General features: G+C 43.8%; 1 protein-coding gene across 2 annotated transcripts in view; it reads left to right on the top strand.

Annotated features, from left to right (window-relative positions):
• LOC138638768 (cytochrome P450 2K4-like) overlaps positions 1-23,188 on the top strand; it is a 226,642-nt gene that overhangs the window by 34,588 nt on the left and 168,866 nt on the right. For both annotated transcript variants that reach the window (XM_069728337.1, XM_069728338.1), the window contains 2 exons: positions 15,100-15,262; positions 22,898-23,047. In XM_069728337.1, coding sequence (XP_069584438.1) covers positions 15,100-15,262; positions 22,898-23,047 — 313 coding nt within the window. The remainder of the gene's footprint in view (positions 1-15,099; positions 15,263-22,897; positions 23,048-23,188) is intronic.

Here is a 23,188-nt window from a genome sequence, read left to right as displayed (position 1 = left end):
GTCATAACAGACTGTCTTAAGTTTTTTTTTGGGGGGTTAGAATTTTTTTAAATGCAATATAGTGCTGTATATAAGTAGAGTAACAGACACCAAAACAGTGGAAAACCGGCCTAAAATGCCCAAACTTGGAGCACGCAGATATATGAGGCCTGTCACGGAAATAACACACTGCCAAATATGTGGCCTGTATTTTTTAATGCAAAATAGTGCTGTATATAAATAGAGTAACAGACACAAAAACAGTGGAAAACAGGCCTAAAATGGCCAAACTTGGAGCACGCAGATATATTAGACCTGTCACAGAAATATCACACTGCCAAATATGTGGCCTGTATTTTTTTAAATGCAAAATAGTGCTGTATATAAGTAGAGTAAGAGACAGCTAAAAATGTGGGAAACTGGCCAAGAAAGCACAATTTGGAGCACAGAGATATATGAGGCCTGTCACTGAAATACCACACTGACAAATATGTGGCCTATATTTTTTTTTATGCAAAATAGTGCTGTATATAAGTAGAGTAACAGACAGCAAAAATAGTGGAACATTGGCCAAAAATGCCCAAACTTCGAGCACGCCGATATATGAGGTCTAATAGTAAGAGACCTAGCACTCAACTTTAGGTAACATGCAGCAGGAAAAATATATTGTAGTAAATACAGGAAAACGTTTTGGTCAATTATGACCTTCATCAGTTACAGGAGGCTGTTAAATAAAAGCCGATAACGGGAATTATAATCGCTCCACGATCATATATAAAAATTAGTTCAGCGTGGTTGTTGTAGGCAAACCTCCTATGAGCAAATAGGAAGATTCCTGGAGCTGTAGTGCTCCCCGACGCGGCATCCACCGCTTGTCTCGGTGAGACTTTTTTTATGGTTTTGTATAATTTTAAAAACAAAAAAGAACAAGGCTAGCAGACAAAACTATGAAACGTATGCCTGTCAAACTACAATTTTTCCACCACAGAAACAACAGGCCTAAGTCTGACATGGACAAAAGACAGGGAGCCAGCACACCGAGGAAATGCAGGAAGCACGGATCTCCGTCCTGACGTGACGTGAAGAATATCCAAGAAAACGAAAAGATGATTCAGCTTCCAAATAAAATATAAAAGTTTAATCCAACATATTAAAATAAGGAGACAACTCCCCTCTTTATGACCTGGCTTAACTGTGAACATGTGCTCTAGACACACACGCCCACATCCTCCCTCTCAGCTGCGAGCCCTTAGGTGCACATAAATTCATAGCCATGAGTCTGACCAGACGTGTCTGACCATCTTAGAAATTGCATTTTTAAATTGCAGTTTTTTAATTGCTATGAATTAGACTAGAATTGGACTGGAATTGACTGGAAGGTAAAGGAATAGAAAACCACTATAATGTTTCGGTTTCTTTTCACATTCACCCCCATACTACTCTATTTCTTCCTATCTCCTGTAGTCCCTCCACCCAGTAAAGAACTAGTCATTTCTCCCTCCATCCTCCCCAGTCATCTCACCTCCTCCACAGAACTATTCCTCCACATACAATCCTTTCTCGCCAGGCACACACGGCCACATCATGACCTATCCAGCTCACACCTCCTAACGCTCTGTCTGCTGCTCCTCATTGCTGGCGACATATCCCCAAATCCTGGCCCTCCTCATCACATCCCCACATTCATTTCTAATCCCCTGCCACGATCCTCTACACGTCCTCGCAACCACAGTAACCTCATACCCATTCATCCTGCCCCCACTCCCCCAATTTCCCTATCTGGAGCACTATGGAACGCACGCTCTGTCTGCAATAAACTTCCATTTATCCATGACCTCTTTATCAATAACAAACTCTCCTTCCTCGGCATCACTGAAACCTGGCTCACCCCTTCTGACACAGCCTCCCCTGCGGCACTCTCCTACGGTGGCTTCCACCTTTCTCACACACCCCGCCCCAGCAGCAAACATGGCGGAGGAGTTGGTTTTCTCCTGTCAGATAACTGCTCCTTCACCCCAATCCCACTGCCACCCTCTGTTATCCTCCCTTCCTTTGAGGTGCACTCTGTGCGCATCTACTCCCCCTCCAACCTCCAACTGGCTGTCATCTACCGTCCCCCAGGGCCAGCCACCACCTTCTTCGACCACTTCACCACCTGGCTACTCCACTTCCTCGCCGCTGACATCCCCACTATCATCATGGGCGACTTCAACATCCCCATTGACACTTCCCTCTCAGCTGCCACTAAACCTCTATCTCTCACTTCCTCCTTTGGCCTCACTCAATGGTCTTCTACAGCCACCCACAAAGATGGTCACACACTGGACCTCATCTTCACCCGCCTCTGCTCCCTACCTAACCTCTCAAACTCACCTCTTCCTCTTTCTGACCACAACCTACTTACATTCTCTTCCCTTTCCACTCCTTGTCTACAACCCCCACCCCACAAACTCTCACACCCTCGCAGAAATCTTAAACACCTTGATCTTCACTCACTCTCTGAATCCCTCCTCCCTCTCACAGACATAAGCTCCCTACACAATGCGGATGATGCTGCCGCTCTATATAACACCACAATAGCTGCAGCTTTGGAATCTCTTGCCCCTCTCACACATACCAAAGCTCGCAAAATCAACAGACAACCCTGGCACACCAGCATGACAAAAGAACTGAGGCGAGCTTCCAGAGCTGCTGAGCGCAGATGGAAAAGATCCCACTCCATCGAGCACTTCATCGCATTCAAACAGTCCCTCACTGCTTTCAAAACCATGCTCGCCACAGCAAAACAAACCTACTTCTCATCTCTCATATCCTCCCTGTCTCACAACCCCAAACAGTTATTCAACACCTTCAACTCTCTCCTCCGTCCCCCAGCACCTCCTCCCTCCCCACTCATCTCAGCTGAAGACTTCGCCTCATTTTTCAAGCAGAAAATTGAGAACATCAGAGACAATTTTAGTAAACAACCCCCAGAACCCTTCCTCCCAACTACCCAGCCCTCCACCTCCAAAACCAACTTCTCCACCATTACAGAAGACGGACTCTCCACTCTACTCTCAAGATCGCATCTCACCATCTGTGCACTTGACCCACTCCCATCCCACTTCATCCCAAACCTCACCACAGTCTTCATCCCAACCCTAACCCATCTCTTTAACCTATCACTAACAACTGGCATTTTCCCCTCAAGCTTTAAACATGCCACAATCACACCTATCCTCAAAAAGCCCTCTCTTAACCCATCCTCTGTATCTAGCTATCGCCCTATATCACTTCTCCCCTTTGCCTCAAAACTACTGGAACAACATGTCCATATTGAACTGTCCTCCCATCTATCTTCCTGCTCCTTCTTCGACCGCTTTCAATCAGGCTTCCGGTCACACCACTCCACTGAAACTGCCCTAACTAAGGTCACCAATGACCTATTAACCGCCAAGAGCAAGCGACACTACTCTGTCCTCCTCCTCCTGGACCTGTCCTCTGCCTTTGACACAGTGGACCATTCCCTGCTGCTGCAGACCCTCTCATCCCTTGGCATCACAGAATTGGCCCTATCCTGGATCTCATCATACCTAACTGACCGTACATTCAGCGTCTCCCACTCACACACCACCTCCTCACCTCGGCCCCTATCTGTCGGAGTCCCGCAAGGTTCAGTTCTAGGACCCCTGCTCTTCTCCATCTACACCTTTGGCCTGGGACAGCTCATAGAATCTCACGGCTTTCAGTATCATCTCTATGCTGACGACACACAGATCTACATCTCTGGACCAGATATCACCTCCCTACTAACCAGAATCCCTCAATGTCTGTCTGCTATTTCATCCTTCTTCTCCACTAGATTTCTAAAACTTAACATGGACAAAACAGAATTCATCATCTTTCCCCCATCTCACGCGATCTCCCCAACGAACCTATCCATTACAGTAAACGGCTGCCCACTCTCCCCAGTCCCACAAGCCCGCTGTCTTGGGGTAATCCTTGACACTGATCTCTCCTTTAAACCACATATCCAAACCCTTTCCACTTCCTGCCGCCTCCAACTCAAAAATATTTCACGGATCCGCACATTCCTAAACCAAGAATCTGCAAAAACCCTAGTCCATGCCCTCATCATCTCCCGCCTTGACTACTGTAACCTCCTACTCTGTGGCCTCCCCTCTAACACTCTTGCACCCCTCCAATCTATTCTAAACTCTGCTGCCCAACTAATCCACCTGTCCCCCCGCTATTCCCCGGCCTCTCCCCTCTGTCAATCCCTGCACTGGCTCCCCATCACCCAGAGACTCCAGTACAAAAGCCTAACCATGACATATAAAGCCATCCACAACCTGTCTCCTCCATACATCTGTGACCTCGTCTACCGGTACTTTCCTGCACGCAACCTCCGATCCTCACAAGATCTCCTTCTCTACTCCCCTATTATCTCCTCTTCCCACAATCGCATACAAGATTTCTCTCGTGCATCCCCCCTACTCTGGAATGCTCTACCACAACATATCAGACTCTCGCCTACCATCGAAACCTTCAAAAAGAACCTGAAGACCCACCTCTTCCGACAAGCCTACAACCTGCAGTAACCACCGATTGACCAAACCGCTGCACGGCCAGCTCTACCCTCACCTACTGTATCCTCACCCATTCCTTGTAGATTGTGAGCCCTCGCGGGCAGGGTCCTCTCTCCTCCTGTACCAGTTGTGACTTGTATTTTTCAAGATTATTGTACTTGTTTTATTATGTATACCCCTCCTCACATGTAAAGCGCCATGGAATAAATGGCGCTATAATAATAAATAATAATAATAATAATAACTCCTGGGACAGCATCATACACATAGTAAGGCGAGCGACGCGTTTCGACCACGCGGTCTTTATCACATGTTTTCTTGGCTAAGTCTGACATAACAGACTGTCTTAATTTTTTGGGAGGGTAAACACCAGAACTCAGCCTGACATACCAGACTGTATTAATTTTTTTGGGGGGGGCATTTGGGTGAATTTCTAAAAAAAAAAAAAAAATAGTAGAACAAGGCTAGCACACACAACTGTGCTATGTACTGTATGCCTGACAAACTATGATTTTTCTACAGATGCGCTAGGACACAGTCTGACATATCAGACTGTATTTTTTTTTGGGGGGGGGGGAATTTTTGAAAAAAAAAAGAGAACTGGAAGTAGGTATATAGTAAAGCAGCAGCAGTAGACAGTTATGGAGCTTTGGGAGAGATGCAGTTGAAGCTAATGCGCAAATACAGCGCCTGCAGGCCTTGCACTGATGTGGATATGCTGTGCCCTGCCTGCCTAGCACTGCAATATCGGGACCCACGAATTAGCCCTAAAAAGGACTGTTGGTTTCTGAGGAGTTGTGGAATTAACAGTTGCAGACCTACACTAACTATTAAAACCACAATTCTGACCCTATCTTGGCAGCAGCTCTCCGTACTCTCGCTGAATCCGGAGCTGAATGCGGCGAGCAGGGCGGTGCCAGGTCTCTTATACTCGAGATGATGCTGTGCGGCCCAGCCAATCACTGCACGACCACAACAAAGATGGCTGCAGCATTTCATGGCCTGGCAGACAATCCTTGCAGTGTGATTGGGTCTCTAAAGTCTGCAAAAAATGCTGGGTGGAGACACCAGTTACCCCCAAATACCGTATTTTTCGCTTTGTAAGACGCTCCGGATTATAAGACGCACCCCAAATTTTGAGGAGAAAAATAGGAAAAAACTATTTTTTAATAAATTGGTGGGGCGTCTTATAATCCATGCGTCTTATTACTTACCAGAGGTTGTGGTTGTGGTGGATCAGGGTCCCAGGCTCGTTGCCGGAGGCAGGAGTGGAGCATTGCTGCAGGCTGGGATGAGGGGGTCTGCAGGGGGCTCCTGTGCTGCAGGGGGGCTCCTGTGCTGCAGCCTGGGATGAGGGGTCTGCAGGGGGCTCCTTTGCTGCAGGCTGGGATGAGGGGTCTGCAGGGGGCTCCTTTGCTGCAGGCTGGGATGAGGGATCTGCAGGGGGCTCCTGTGCTGTAGGGCTGTCTCCGGTGCTGCGGGGGGCTCTGGCGACATTTTGTGAAAGACCAGAGCCCCCCGGCAGTTCTTCCATGCGTTCCAGTATGACTAATTCCGGGAAAATGGCCGCCGGAATCTCGAGAGATGAGATCTCAGCGCTGAGATCTCATCTCCCGAGATTCCGGCGGCCATTTTCCCGGAGTCAGTCATACTGGAACTAACTCCGGGAAAATGGCCGCCGGAATCTCGAGAGATGAGATCTCAGCGCTGAAATCTCATCTCCCGAGATTCCGGCGGCCATTTTCCCGGAATTAGTCATACTGGAACGCATGGAAGAACTGCCGGGGGGCTCTGGTCTTTCACAATATGTCGCCAGAGCCCCCCGCAGCACCGGAGCCTTCAGCATCACCCGGGGCAGCAGCGGACAACCCCGGCAGTGGCGGCGGACGACAGCGGCGGCAGGCGGTAGCGGCGGCGGACACCCCCTCCTCCCAGCCTGTAATGGTAAGCGGTATATCCGCTTTGTTACAAAGCACAAAAAGAAAAGAGACATACCAAAACCTGGGGACCACCCTAAATATAAATATATGTATAAATTTTATTTATATGAATCCGAACAACACATACCACATAGACAGTAGAAAAAATATAAAACCAAAAGGATTAAAAACACCAATACTAGAGACCATCCCAAAGAGAGAAGGTGAAAATAAGACCCCCTGGACCCCAAACAATGGGTCTAGTATGCACTTGACAAAGAATACATCATATATGAGTAGCTATACAATAAATAGTTGTAGGACATGGGACAAGAAAAAAGGGGGTACTGGTAATGTCAGTATGGACAGAGTATTATGCCCATAAACCTAATGAAAACCAATACAACAAAGTGGTTGGTTGATCAAAGTGCTACAATAACATTTATATGCACATATATGAAAAGCCCACCCAAAAGAAAAAATAAAAAATAAATAAATGGTAGACCTTATATAACCAGCCAAACTGTACAAAAACATCCAGTACCCAGGTATTGACAACTGAATAAATTGATTCAACTGCTAGAGGACACATACATATATATCCAGCATATAGCCGTAATGCATGAAGAGTGGGGAACTAACCCCATCAGTACAAATAAATGCCAAATATATCTACCACAGTCGGATGCATAGTGTCAAACCACAAAAAACAAAAGGTGTAGTACCCACACAAAACTATCCATGAGGAAAATGCGCTGTAAGGCCAGAATATGTATAACAATAAATAAATAACAGAGTAGATTGCTGTCATCCACAGCGCATATACACATGGAGAGAGAGTGGATACATAACCTATTGAAGCGTGGTAGGGGAGCCCGAGAAGACCAATAACGGCTGCTGATCTAAAAAATCATGCTCCAAGTCCCATGTCCGAACAAAAAGGAAGTGCGAGACCCGAAGGAGGGGTCCGGGGGGGGTTAAACACCCGACGCGTGTCGCCACATCTGTGGCTTCATCAGGGGTAGGAAGTGGTATACCACTTTCTACCCCTGATGAAGCCACAGATGTGGCGACACGCGTCGGGTGTTTAACCCCCCCCGGACCCCTCCTTCGGGTCTCGCACTTCCTTTTTGTTCGGACATGGGACTTGGAGCATGATTTTTTAGATCAGCAGCCGTTATTGGTCTTCTCGGGCTCCCCTACCACGCTTCAATAGGTTATGTATCCACTCTCTCTCCATGTGTATATGCGCTGTGGATGACAGCAATCTACTCTGTTATTTATTTATTGTTATACATATTCTGGCCTTACAGCGCATTTTCCTCATGGATAGTTTTGTGTGGGTACTACACCTTTTGTTTTTTGTGGTTTGACACTATGCATCCGACTGTGGTAGATATATTTGGCATTTATTTGTACTGATGGGGTTAGTTCCCCACTCTTCATGCATTACGGCTATATGCTGGATATATATGTATGTGTCCTCTAGCAGTTGAATCAATTTATTCAGTTGTCAATACCTGGGTACTGGATGTTTTTGTACAGTTTGGCTGGTTATATAAGGTCTACCATTTATTTATTTTTTATTTTTTCTTTTGGGTGGGCTTTTCATATATGTGCATATAAATGTTATTGTAGCACTTTGATCAACCAACCACTTTGTTGTATTGGTTTTCATTAGGTTTATGGGCATAATACTCTGTCCATACTGACATTACCAGTACCCCCTTTTTTCTTGTCCCATGTCCTACAACTATTTATTGTATAGCTACTCATATATGATGTATTCTTTGTCAAGTGCATACTAGACCCATTGTTTGGGGTCCAGGGGGTCTTATTTTCACCTTCTCTCTTTGGGATGGTCTCTAGTATTGGTGTTTTTAATCCTTTTGGTTTTATATTTTTTCTACTGTCTATGTGGTATGTGTTGTTCGGATTCATATAAATAAAATTTATACATATATTTATATTTAGGGTGGTCCCCAGGTTTTGGTATGTCTCTTTTCTTTTTGTGCTTTGTATACCCTTATTTGACATATCTCTGGGTAGATCCCCTTTATCGTCTTTTTTACTAGTGTTGATGGTGCCCTCCCTTCTGTTTTTGTTCTCTGGCATGTGTGGGTGATATCCGCTTTGTTAGACGCACCCACATTTCCCCCCCAAATTTGGGGGAAATAAAGTGCGTCTTACAAAGCGGAAAATACGGTAATCCCGGAAATGCTCGGTGTTCGTCGAGTACACCGAGCATAGTGATACTCGGGCGAGTAACGAGTGGTGGCGGGCACGTTCGCTCATCACTACACATTTCCTTTGTATGTTGGAGAAAATGTAAACACTTTTTGCAGCCAGCCAAAAGTCTATCACTTCTTGTTTTAGGGATTTTCATCCATTCTTCCTCGGAAAAATTATTTCAGTTCTGTGAGATTCCTGGGTCGTCTTGCATGCAGCGCTATTTTGAGGTATAGCCACAGATTTTAATTATGATCAGATCAGTTGACTGTGAGGGCCATTGTAAAACCTTCAGCTTGCACATTTTGAGGTAGTCTGTTGTGGATTTCACCTTTTAACCTTCAGCTTTTTTTTATAGATAGTGTTATGTTTGCATCAATAATTTGTTGAAATTTCATTAAATCCAGTCTTTCTTCTACCTATGAAAATATCCTTGTGCCATTAGCTGCAACACAACTCCAAAACAATATTGTTCCAGCCCCATACTTAATGGTTGGTGAGATGTTCCTTTCCTAATATTCTGTGTCCTTTTTTCTTCACACATACCTTTGATCATTGTGACCAAAGCATTATATTTTAACCTCATCAGTCCATAGGACTTATTGCCAAAATGCATCAGGCTTGTTTCGGTGTTCTTTTGCATACTTCTGATTATAGATATTAGGGTAAGGATGAAGGAGAGGTTTTCTTCTAATGACTCTTCCATGAAGGCCATATTTGTACAGGTGTCTCTGAACATTAGAACAATGTACCACAACTCCAGAGTCTGGTAAATCTTTCTGAAGGTCTTTTGTAGTCAAGAGAGGGTTCTCATTTCTCTCTTTAAAAATCTTACAAGCAGCTCTCACTGAGATTTTGCTTGGTCTTCCAGACCTTATCTTGACCTCCACGTTTCTCTTAATTTCAATTTCTTAATTACATTTCGAACTAAGGAAAGGGCAACTTGAAAACACTTTGCTATCTTTATATATACATTAACATTTATATGGACACACCTAAATAAAATGGGAATGGTTGGTGATATGAACATCATGTTTGTGCCACATTAGTTTATGGGAGGTGAAAATGTTCAAGATAGGTGGTTGGTGACCATAGCGGACATTTTGAAGTCGGCCATTTTGTATCCAACCAATCCATAAAACTGTTCATGTAATGTGGTTGTGCACCATCTTGCTGGAAAAGCTAAAGGAACATGCCATGAACAGTTTCATGGAAAGTGGATTGTTCGTTGTGGGCCAGTTGAATGGCCACCAAGGTCTCCTGATCTGACCCCCTTAGGCTTTTATCTTTGTGATCATCTGAAGGCAATTGTTTATACTGTGAAGATACGAGATGTGCAGAATCTGAAACAACGGATACTGGAAGCCTTTGCTAGCATTTCTTCTGTAGTGTTTTGCTATCAGTGTGTCAAGAGTGGGAGAACTGGGTTACATTGACCATCCAACACAATGGGCAGCACTTTGAATACATTTTATAAGTATAAAGTTATGTTAAAAAGAAGCACGCCATTGTTTTTCTTGTGAAATTCTCAATAAGTTTGTTGTGGCACATGACTGTTATGATCTGGTGATTAAGGAGCGACATGCGACTAGCTCTGAGCAGGTGGTAACTATACTGACCGCAGTCCCTAAGCTCAACACAACACTAGAAGTAGCCGTGGGATGCTCCTAACTCTCCCTAGGCACCTCGTCACAGCCTAAGAGCTAACTACCCCTAAAGATAGAAGCAGGAAAACTATCTTGCCTCAGAGAAAATCCCCAAAGGATAGATTAGCCCCCCACATATAATGACTGTGAGAGGAGAAGGAAATGACATACGTAGTATGAAACAAGATTTAGCACAGGAGGCCACTTCTAGCTAGATAGAAATAGTACAGGACAGAACGCTGTGCGGTCAGTAATAAAAGCTAGAAAAAGTCCACCGCAGAGAAATGCAAAAATCTCCACACCTGACTAAAGGTGTGGAGGGCAAACTCTGCTGCCCAGAGCTTCCAGCTTAGCTGAATAGATCCATACTGATAAGCTGGACAAATGAGCAAAACATAGAAAGTGCTGAACAACAAAAGTCCACAACAAGTGAACTGCAAAAGGACAAGCAAGGACTTAGCTTTGTTGAACTGGTCAGAGTGTCAGGAAAATCCTAAGAGCAATGACTCCAGGCAGGAACAATTGACAAGGGGCATTGAATGAGGGATAAGGCCAGACTAATATAGCCGAGCCAGAAAGACGATCAGTGAAAACAGCTGCTGAAGCTCAATCCAAGAAGCAGCCATACCACTCAAAACCACAGGAGGGAGCCCAAGAGCAGAACTCACAAAAATGCTACTTACAACCACCGGAGGGAGCCCAAGAGCGGAATTCACAACACATGACCCATTGGAAAAAATAAAGTTGGATCCAAAATGGCCAATTTCAAAATGGACACCATGGTCACTACCCATCTTGAAAAGTTTCCCCCCTCCCATATACTAATGTGCCACAAACAGGAAGTTGATATCACCAACCATTCCCATTTTATTTGGGTGTATCCATATAAATGGCCCACCTAATATATATATATATATATATATATATATATATATATATATATATATATATACACTGCTCAAAAAAAGAAGGGAACACTTATTTAACAGAATATAACTCCAAATAGATCAAACTTCTGTGAAATCAAACTGTACGCTTAGGAAGCAACACTGATTGACAATCAATTTCACATGCTGTTGTGCAAATGAAATAGACAACAGATGGAAATTATTGGCAATTATCAAGTCACAGTCAATATAGGAGTGGTTCTGCAGGTGGGGACAACAGACCACATCTCAGTACCAATGCTTTCTGGCTGATGTTTTGGTCACTTTTGAATGTTGGTTGTGCTTTCACACTCTTGGTAGCATGAGACGGACTCTACAACCCACACAAGTGGCTCAGGTAGTGCAGCTATTCCAGGATGGCACATCAATGCAAGCTGTGGCAAGAAGATTTGCTGTGTCTGTGAGTGTAAATGTCCAGAGGCTGGAGGCGCTACCAGGAGACATGCTAGTACACCAGGAGACGTGGAGGGGGCCATAGGGGAGCAACAACCCAGCAGCAGAACCGCTACCTTAGCCTTTGTGCAAAAAGGAACAGGAGGAGCACTGCCAGAGCCCTGCAATATGACCTCCAGCAGGCCACAAATGTGCATGTGTCTGCAAACACGGTTAGAAACCGACTCCATGGGGATGGTCTGAGTGCCCAACGTTCACAGATTGGGGGTTGTGCTCACAGCCCAACACCGTGCACATGCTTGGCATTTGCCACAGAACACCAGGATTGGCAAGTTTGCCACTGGCACCCTGTGCTCTTCAGAGATGAAAGCAGGTTCACACTGAGCACATGTGATAGATGTGATAGAGTCTGGAGACGCCGTGGAGAGCAATCTGCTGCCTGAATCATCCTTCAGCATGACCGGTTTGGCAGTGGGTCAGTAATGGTGTGGGGTGGCATTTCTTTGGAGGGCCGCACAGCCCTCCATGTGCTCGCCAGAGGTATCCTGACTACCATTAGGTACCGAGATGAGATCCTCAGACCCCTTGTGAGACCATATGCTGGTGCGGTTGGCCCTGGGTTCCTCCTAATGCAGGGCAATGCCAGACCTCATGTGGCTGGAGTGTGTCAGCAGTTCCTGCAAGATGAAGGCATTGAAGCTATGGACTGACCTTCCCGTTCCCCAGAACTGAATCTGATTGAACATATCTGGGACATAATGTCTCGCACCATCCACTAACGTCACGTTGCACCACAGACTGTCCAGGAGTTGGCAGATGCTTTTGTCCAGGTCTGGCAGGAAATCCCTCAGGAGACCATACGCCTCCTCATCAGGAGCATGTGTATACTGTATTTCTCGCAGCAAATTGCAAATACATTTATATAATTTATACAATGTGATTTTCTAGGATTTTATTTTTGTAAATTTTATCTCTCAATGTTAAAATTAACCTACCCTTAAAGTTATAGACTGTTCATGTCTTTGTCAGTGGACAAACTTACAAAATCAGCAAGGGATCAAATACTTATTTCCCCCACTATATATCAATTGAATCAATGCTACTCACTTGGGAGTGGGTGTTAGAATCTGATTTGTTTTTGACCATCCGCCATCTTGTTGTGGTTTTCTGGCTGCTGGTCTTTTTCCCCTGGTGCTGGGTTGTTTTAGGTCAGGTGATTGTATCACCCTTTATTACCCAGCACCTGCCTCCCAGTCCTTGCTGGACAACAGTGTTAAGCTGGGTAGGTGCTTTGATAGCTTTCTGTGTTTGATATTGTGCAGTTCTGGAACCCCCGTTTCTGCTATCCTTAGTTTCTGTTTTCTGTTGGTTTCTGCAGTCTTCTCTGTATTTTCTATAAGGAGGTGACCTGTTTTTATACCCAGTTCTTAGATCTTTTAGAAACCTCTTTCCCCCTATATATAGGTATTTGCTTGAGATTAGCCTAGGATCGTCGGTGGGTCTATTCGCAAGGAATGGGTCGCCCACTCCATCGTATGGTATCAGCCTAGTCTCAGTGCAGGGTCAGTTTTACCCCTTCTATCCTAGTTCTGTGCTACCGTTCTGTAACAGTGGGATGAGGTATATCAGGAACCATTTCTATTTAACAGTCATGCTGGTTTATTTCACTCCTCATAAACAACATCACAGGAAAACTTAAATACAGCCTGCACAAAATTAAACATGAAGTAAAAATTCCATACAATAGTGCGGGTTTGCCAACTTGGGTAAGAGTTCAGCTTCTTAGTCCTTTAGCAAAGTCACACAATCCTAGAGATCCGCACACCTCTATACACAGAACATGTGTGAGACAAACAGGCCCCATTTAGCAATGGGATCCACACCCAGGGGTGGAGATACTGTGAACAGCTGTCCAACCAAACTTATCATCTGGACACATTAACCCTTTTCCGACATCGGGCGTAAATGTATGCCGATGTCAGACAACCTCCCTTTGATGCGGGCTCCGGAGGTGAGCCCACATCTTTCCCAGCGCATGTCAGCTGGGAGATGACGATCCACCTGTGGCTATTAACCCATTAAATGCCACTGTCAAATTCTTACAGCAGCACTTAGCATGCGCTTACAGCAATCGCGCCGGAATTCCACCCATCGGTGACCCCCATCATGTGATCACGGGTCACCAATGGGTTGGAATGATAAAGAGAGGTCTCTTACAGGCCTCTGTTGTTGTCCCTTTTGCATTGCAATGAGCGTCGCCTGGTGGTCGGGGCTCATAGTAAGTCAGCAATTCTGCTACATACAGGTGATATGATCATCGCCACTATGTAGCAGAGCCGATCGGACAAGTGCAGCTGCTGGTGTACCCTTGGAGACTATTGAAAAGGTGCAAAAAGTAAAAAAATGTATTCTAAATATTAAAAAAAAAAAAATAAATAAATAAAAGTTCAAATCATCCCCTTTTTGCCCCATTCAAAATAAAACAATAAAAAATCAAACATATAAATATTTGGTATCACTAAGTTCAAAATTGCCCGATCTATCAATATAAAAAAAATTAACCCGATCGCTAAACAACGTAACAAGAAAAAAATTAAAAATGCCAGAATTATGTTTTTTTGCTTGCCGCACATAGCATTAAAATGCAGTAAGAGGCGATCAAAATATCATATCGGCACCAAAATGGTATAATTAGAAACACCAGCTCAGCACACAAAAAATAAGCCCACAGCCAACCCGAGATAACGAAAAATGGAGACGCTATGGGTATCGGAAAATGACCCAATTTTTTTTTTTAAATAAACTTGAGTTTTTTATCCACCATTTAAATAAAAAGAGCCTATACATGTTTAGCATCTATTATCTCGTAATGACCTGGAGAATCATAATGTCAGGTTAGTTTTAGCATTTAGTGAACATGGTGAAGGAAAAAAAAAACTGTGGGATTGCACTGTTTTTGCAATTTCACCGCACTTAGTATTATTTTCCTGTTGTCAAGTATATGACATGGTAAAACTGATGCTGTTGTTCAAAAGTACAACTTGTTCCATAAAAAACAAGCCATCAAATGGCCATTTTCACCCAAAAATAAAAAAGTTATGGCTCTGGGAAGAAGGGAAGCAAAAAAATAAAATGCAAAACCAAAAATACCACAAGTCGTTAAGGGGTTAAAACTAGCCTTCTCAAGGCCGAATAACCCCTCTTTGTACTTTGCGTACTAGAGCATTACTCCAGGTTTACATCACAGAGGACATCCACATCTGTGATACATATCTCTCATACACTATGTGTTTGGCAGCCACCATATAAATATATACAGTATAATATTCACTTCTTCATGGCCTGCTGTGTCTCATATCATGAATTCAACATAATGAAGTTATCTAGTATTTATTTTACTATGATTGCCTTTTTGAAGCTCTCAAAGATCTACGGTCCGGTGTTTAGTATTCAGATGGGTATGACGAAGATTGTGGTGTTAGCTGGATATGATGCTGTTAAAGATGCCCTGATAACGCATGCTGAAGTTTTTGAAAAACGACCTAATTTTCCAATATTTGAGAAGATCATTAAAGGAATGGGTAAGACAGTAACAAGAAAAAAGTATCCTATACACTCGTACTTCATCAGTTCATCATACTTTACCATCCTATGGAACATACTATTGTGGCGCCCCAGGGTCCTGATCATCACAGTAGCATTGCATTCCTCATGGGGTGAGTGATGTTACGTTTGGAAGAGATGAAGGATAACTCTCATCAGGTAATCACAATGCACACAACATGTTCACATTCCAGGCCACAAGGGGGAGCTTTTGATCCTATTTAGTAGGTGACTCCCCTGCATATGCATATATATTGTGGTTTTGGAGGGAAAGTTAGTTAGTGCCAGACAGCACACTGGAGCAGTCTGAGGCAGGAAGAAGGTCTAAAGGGGCCGTGTGGTCTGAAGTTCCACAGCTCCTAGAAAGAGACATACAGAAAGCCTAACATTGTTCAGTGAGCATGCAGGAGAGCGAAGTACAGGAGAGTGACATCAAGGGAGACCAGCTGCGAACAAGCTGCCTCCCTCTGAAGTGCAGACAACCAGTAGCCAAACCACCGAGGTTGTAAGGGACTCTACGATTTACAGCAGAGACCGGCACGACAGATGAACCTGTCCGCCTTAATACCCAGGAGGCACTGTGACATCTATAGAGCCCGGGGTGTGCTACAGTCCCTCTAAAAAGGCTCAAATCACCAGTTATATGGGTTATGTTCTATCCTATATGGGGGACAGAGAGATGAACTGTGAGGACGTTATCTGAAGCCATAGGCAGTAAGGGACTACAACACCAGTGCGCTAGAGGAAGGCTTTAAATTCCACCACTTAAAAAGATGAGAGGCGTCTGTAATTTACATCATAGTTAGACCTCAACTATGGTAGACAAACTGAGAAAAAAAATCCAGAAAATCATATTGTCTGTTTTTTTAACATTTTATTTGCATATTATGGTGCAAAATAAGTATTTGGTCAGAAACAAACAATCAAGATTTCTGGCTCTCACAGACCTGTAACTTCTTCTTTAAGAGTCTCCTCTTTCCTCCACTCATTACCTGTAGTAATGGCACCTGTTTAAACTTGTTATCAGTATAAAAAGACACCTGTGCACACCCTCAAACAGTCTGACTCCAAACTCCACTATGGTGGAAAAAAAATTGTAGCCCTGCACCAGGCTGGGAAGACTGAATCTGCAATAGCCAACCAGCTTGGAGTGAAGAAATCAACAGTGGCAGCAATAATTAGAAAATGGAAGACATACAAGCTTCAGGAGGCTAATTTGCATATTCCAGGTGCCTTCTGGGAGAAGCGAAGTCTCCCTAAGCTAGAAGATCGTTGGGTACAGCCGGGACCAGCTGCTTCGAAAGCATCACCAAACCAGGGATTCAAGCTTCAGGAGGCTAATTTGCATATTCCAGGTGCCTTCTGGGAGAAGCGAAGTCTCCCTAAGCTAGAAGATTGTTGGGTACAGCCGGGACCAGCTGCTTCGAAAGCATCACCAAACCAGGGATTCAAGCTTCAGGAGGCTAATTTGCATATTCCAGGTGCCTTCTGGGAGAAGCGAAGTCTCCCTAAGCTAGAAGATCGTTGGGTACAGCCGGGACCAGCTGCTTCGAAAGCATCACCAAACCAGGGATTCAAGCTTCAGGAGGCTAATTTGCATATTCCAGGTGCCTTCTGGGAGAAGCAAAGTCTCCCTAAGCTAGAAGATCGTTGGGTACAGCCGGGACCAGCTGCTTCGAAAGCATCACCAAACCAGGGATTCAATATTCAGGAGGCTAATTTGCATATTCCAGGTGCCTTCTGGGAGAAGCGAAGTCTCCCTAAGCTAGAAGATCGTTGGGTACAGCCGGGACCAGCTGCTTCGAAAGCATCACCAAACTGCGCGCCTTACGGCGCGCGAATTTTTGCCTGTAGGACATTATTGCAAGAGAGCTTGGCTGAGTAGATTACACAAGAAGGAAAACACACAGCAAGTCAGCAGGATCTAGGAGCAACATGGCAGATGTGACAACCTACATGGTGAGCTGCAGCATGTGCTACATGTTCACAGATCGACCAGAAGAAGAATCCAATTTCACCTGTCAGAAGTGTAGACTAGTGGCCCTTTTAGAAGAAAAGGTGCGGGGTCTGGAAGAAAGAATAGCAACTTTGAAACTCATCAAAGAGAATGAAGACTTTCTAGACAGAACAGAAGCATCTCTACTGGTCACAGAAGGTGCAAAAAGTGTCAGAGAACCTCCAAAAGCAGATGAGTGGAATTATGTGACCAAAAGAAGCAAGAAGACCATGGAGAAATCACCAACCACACAACTGAAGAACCGATATCAAATCTTTGTAGGGATGAAGATGGCACACCTAAGAATGAAGCAATACCAGCAAGCAAAAAAGAAAAGGGCACACAGCAACAAGTGACAGCAAAAAGTACAGCCAAGAAGCAACGAAGAGTGGTGGTGGTGGGAGACTCACTACTGAGAGGCACCGAAGCAGCCATCTGCAGACCGGACATAACTGCAAGAGAAGTATGCTGCCTTCCAGGTGCGATGATCAAGGATGTGACCGATAGGATACCAAAGCTCTTCAGCTCCAAGGACGTCCACCCATTTCTTCTGATACATGTTGGCACCAATGACACGGCAAGGAAGGACCTACCGACAATCTGCAAGGACTTTGAAGAGTTGGGGAAGAAAGTAAAGGAACTGGATGCACAGGTAGTTTTTTCTTCTATCCTTCCAGTAGACGGGCATGGCACCAGGAGATGGAACAGGATCCTTGATGCAAACAACTGGCTAAGACGATGGTGCAGACAACAAGGATTTGGATTCCTGGACCACGGTGTGAATTACTGGTATGATGGACTCCTCGCCAGAGACGGACTACACCTCAACAAACCTGGGAAACACACATTCGCCAGAAGACTCGCTACACTCATCAGGAGGGCGTTAAACTAGAAGAAGAGGGGACGGGAAGAAAAACATTAGACTCGAACAAAGACGACCCAGGAAAACATACTCAGAAGGGAGGTAAGAACATTTCTAAAACAATCCACAGTGAGGAGATTGGAACAAAACAAAATCCTCTAAACTGCATGCTCGCAAACGCCAGAAGCCTGACAAACAAGATGGAAGAACTAGAAGCAGAAATATCTACAGGTAACTTTGACATAGTGGGAATAACCGAGACATGGTTAGATGAAAGCTATGACTGGGCAGTTAACTTACAGGGTTACAGTCTGTTTAGAAAGGATCGTAAAAATCGGAGAGGAGGAGGGGTTTGTCTCTATGTAAAGTCTTGTCTAAAGTCCACTTTAAGGGAGGATATTAGCGAAGGGAATGAGGATGTCGAGTCCATATGGGTTGAAATTCATGGAGGGAAAAATGGTAACAAAATTCTCATTGGGGTCTGTTACAAACCCCCAAATATAACAGAAAGCATGGAAAGTCTACTTCTAAAGCAGATAGATGAAGCTGCAACCCATAATGAGGTCCTGGTTATGGGGGACTTGAACTACCCGGATATTAACTGGGAAACAGAAACCTGTGAAACCCATAAAGGCAACAGGTTTCTGCTAATAACCAAGAAAAATTATCTTTCACAATTGGTGCAGAATCCAACCAGAGGAGCAGCACTTTTAGACCTAATACTATCTAATAGACCTGACAGAATAACAAATCTGCAGGTGGTTGGGCATTTAGGAAATAGCGACCACAATATTGTGCAGTTTCACCTGTCTTTCACTAGGGGGACTTGTCAGGGAGTCACAAAAACATTGAACTTTAGGAAGGCAAAGTTTGAACAGCTTAGAGATGCCCTTAATCTGGTAGACTGGGACAATATCCTCAGAAATGAGAATACAGATAATAAATGGGAAATGTTTAAGAACATCCTAAATAGGCAGTGTAAGCGGTTTATACCTTGTGGGAATAAAAGGACTAGAAATAGGAAAAACCCAATGTGGCTAAACAAAGAAGTAAGACAGGCAATTAACAGTAAAAAGAAAGCATTTGCACTACTAAAGCAGGATGGCACCATTGAAGCTCTAAAAAACTATAGGGAGAAAAATACTTTATCTAAAAAACTAATTAAAGCTGCCAAAAAGGAAACAGAGAAGCACATTGCTAAGGAGAGTAAAACTAATCCCAAACTGTTCTTCAACTATATCAATAGTAAAAGAATAAAAACTGAAAATGTAGGCCCCTTAAAAAATAGTGAGGAAAGAATGGTTGTAGATGACGAGGAAAAAGCTAACATATTAAACACCTTCTTCTCCACGGTATTCACGGTGGAAAATGAAATGCTAGGTGAAATCCCAAGAAACAATGAAAACCCTATATTAAGGGTCACCAATCTAACCCAAGAAGAGGTGCGAAACCGGCTAAATAAGATTAAAATAGATAAATCTCCGGGTCCGGATGGCATACACCCACGAGTACTAAGAGAACTAAGTAATGTAATAGATAAACCATTATTTCTTATTTTTAGTGACTCTATAGCGACAGGGTCTGTTCCGCAGGACTGGCGCATAGCAAATGTGGTGCCAATATTCAAAAAGGGCTCTAAAAGTGAACCTGGAAATTATAGGCCAGTAAGTCTAACCTCTATTGTTGGTAAAATATTTGAAGGGTTTCTGAGGGATGTTATTCTGGATTATCTCAATGAGAATAACTGTTTAACTCCATATCAGCATGGGTTTATGAGAAATCGCTCCTGTCAAACCAATCTAATCAGTTTTTATGAAGAGGTAAGCTATAGACTGGACCACGGTGAGTCATTGGACGTGGTATATCTCGATTTTTCCAAAGCGTTTGATACCGTGCCGCACAAGAGGTTGGTACACAAAATGAGAATGCTTGGTCTGGGGGAAAATGTGTGTAAATGGGTTAGTAACTGGCTTAGTGATAGAAAGCAGAGGGTGGTTATAAATGGTATAGTCTCTAACTGGGTCGCTGTGACCAGTGGGGTACCGCAGGGGTCAGTATTGGGACCTGTTCTCTTCAACATATTCATTAATGATCTGGTAGAAGGTTTACACAGTAAAATATCGATATTTGCAGATGATACAAAACTATGTAAAGCAGTTAATACAAGAGAAGATAGTATTCTGCTACAGATGGATCTGGATAAGTTGGAAACTTGGGCTGAAAGGTGGCAGATGAGGTTTAACAATGATAAATGTAAGGTTATACACATGGGAAGAGGGAATCAATATCACCATTACACACTGAACGGGAAACCACTGGGTAAATCTGACAGGGAGAAGGACTTGGGGATCCTAGTTAATGATAAACTTACCTGGAGCAGCCAGTGCCAGGCAGCAGCTGCCAAGGCAAACAGGATCATGGGGTGCATTAAAAGAGGTCTGGATACACATGATGAGAGCATTATACTGCCTCTGTACAAATCCCTAGTTAGACCGCACATGGAGTACTGTGTCCAGTTTTGGGCACCGGTGCTCAGGAAGGATATAATGGAACTAGAGAGAGTACAAAGGAGGGCAACAAAATTAATAAAGGGGATGGGAGAACTACAATACCCAGATAGATTAGCGAAATTAGGATTATTTAGTCTAGAAAAAAGACGACTGAGGGGCGATCTAATAACCATGTATAAGTATATAAGGGGACAATACAAATATCTCGCTGAGGATCTGTTTATACCAAGGAAGGTGACGGGCACAAGGGGGCATTCTTTGCGTCTGGAGGAGAGAAGGTTTTTCCACCAACATAGAAGAGGATTCTTTACTGTTAGGGCAGTGAGAATCTGGAATTGCTTGCCTGAGGAGGTGGTGATGGCGAACTCAGTCGAGGGGTTCAAGAGAGGCCTGGATGTCTTCCTGGAGCAGAACAATATTGTATCATACAATTATTAGGTTCTGTAGAAGGACGTAGATCTGGGTATTTATTATGATGGAATATAGGCTGAACTGGATGGACAAATGTCTTTTTTCGGCCTTACTAACTATGTTACTATGTTACTATGTTACAAGACCACTGATAATCTCCCTCGATCTGGGGCTCCACGCAAAATCCCACCCCGTGGGGTCAGAATGATCACAAGAACGGTGAGCAAAAATCCCAGAACCACGCGGGGGGACCTAGTGAATGAACTGCAGAGAGCTGGGACCAATGTAACAAGGCCTACCATAAGTAACACACTACGCCACCATGGACTCAGATCCTGCAGTGCCAGATGTGTCCCACTGCTTAAGCCAGTACATGTCCGGGCCCATCTGAAGTTTGCTAGAGAGCATTTGGAATGATCCAGAGGAGTTTTGGGAGAATGTCCTATGGTCTGATGAAACCAAACTGGAACTGTTTGGTAGAAACACAACTTGTCGTGTTTGGAGGAAAAAGAATACTGAGTTGCATCCATCAAACATCATACCTACTGTAAAGCATGGTGGTGGAAACATCATACTTTGGTGCTGTTTCTCTGCAAAGGGACCAGGACGACTGATCCGGGTACATGAAAGAATGAATGGGGCCATGTATCGTGAGATTTTGAGTGCAAACCTCCTTCCATCAGCAAGGGCATTGAAGATGAAACGTGGCTGGGTCTTTCAACATGACAATGATCCAAAGCACACCGCCAGGGCAACGAAGGAGTGGCTTTGTAAGAAGCATTTCAAGGTCCTGGAGTGGCCTAGCCAGTCTCCAGATCTCAACCCTATAGAAAACCTTTGGAGGGAGTTGAAAGTCTGTGTTGCCAAGCGAAAAGCCAAAAACATCACTGCTCTAGAGGAGATCTGCATGGAGGAATGGGCCAACATACCAACAACAGTGTGTGGCAACCTTGTGAAGACTTACAGAAAACGTTTGACCTCTGTCATTGCCAACAAAGGATATATTACAAAGTATTGAGATGAAATTTTGTTTCTGACCAAATACTTATTTTCCACCATAATATGCAAATAAAATGTTAAAAAAAACAGACAATGTGATTTTCTGGATTTTTTTTTCTCAGTTTGTCTCCCATAGTTGAGGTCTACCTATGATGTAAATTACAGACGCCTCTCATCTTTTTAAGTGGTGGAACTTGCACTATTGCTGACTGACTAAATACTTTTTTGCCCCACTGTATATAACAATCATCTCCCTACAAATCATCACAAAGTCATTAATCTTGAAATTTATTATTGCAAAAGGAATGAATGAGGAAGGGCACATCCATAATGAAAAAGAAAATCTGATCTCAGCTGGTTGACTTCTAAAAAAATGTGATCTCTTTGTATCATGGTTTTGACAAAAGGAGAGGCTGTCACTTCAACTTCCTCCATAAGTTTTCTTTGGGATTAAGGTCTGGAGACTGGCTAGGCCACTCCATGACCTTAATGTGCTCTTTTTGAGCCACTTCTTTGTAGCATTGACTGTATGTTTTGGGTCATTGTCTTGCTGGAAGACAAGACTCAGTCATGACTCATTTTTAATGTCCTGGCATAAGGAAGGAGGTTGTCACTCAGGATTTTACGGTACATGTCTCCATCCATTCTCCCATTGATGTGGTTAAGTAGTCCTGTGCCATTAGCAGAGAAGGACCACAAAACATAATGTTTCCATCTCCATGCTTGGGACAGTGGGGACAGTTTTCGTTGGGTCATAAACGGCATTTCTCTTCCTCCAAAAACAGCGAGTTGAGTTAATGCCAAAGTGAAATCTGATGGCTCCTTTGTTCTCCAGGTCTTGGTTTTTCTCATGGTGAAAACTGGAGGATCATGAGAAGATTCACCATTTCCACTCTAAAAGACCTCGGGATGGGCAAGAGGAGCCTAGAGGAGAAAATAACAGAGGAGTCATCGCACTTAATAAAGAACATTAAAAATTTTAAAGGTTTGTAGTATAAATAAGCATATATTAAGTTTATTAAAAAGATTTATAGAATCCTTTTTGTAGCAGAAGGAAGATTTCAGGGAGGTCGCCCCAGGGCATACTTCACTATGGTAATTATTAAATTTGTCAAGTAAAATGAAT

This window comes from Ranitomeya imitator, chromosome 5, assembly GCF_032444005.1.
Source record: "Ranitomeya imitator isolate aRanImi1 chromosome 5, aRanImi1.pri, whole genome shotgun sequence".
Taxonomy (NCBI): Eukaryota; Metazoa; Chordata; class Amphibia; order Anura; family Dendrobatidae; genus Ranitomeya; species Ranitomeya imitator.
Note: the sequence above shows the minus strand (reverse complement) of the source record. Positions and strands in the feature narration are given on the sequence as shown.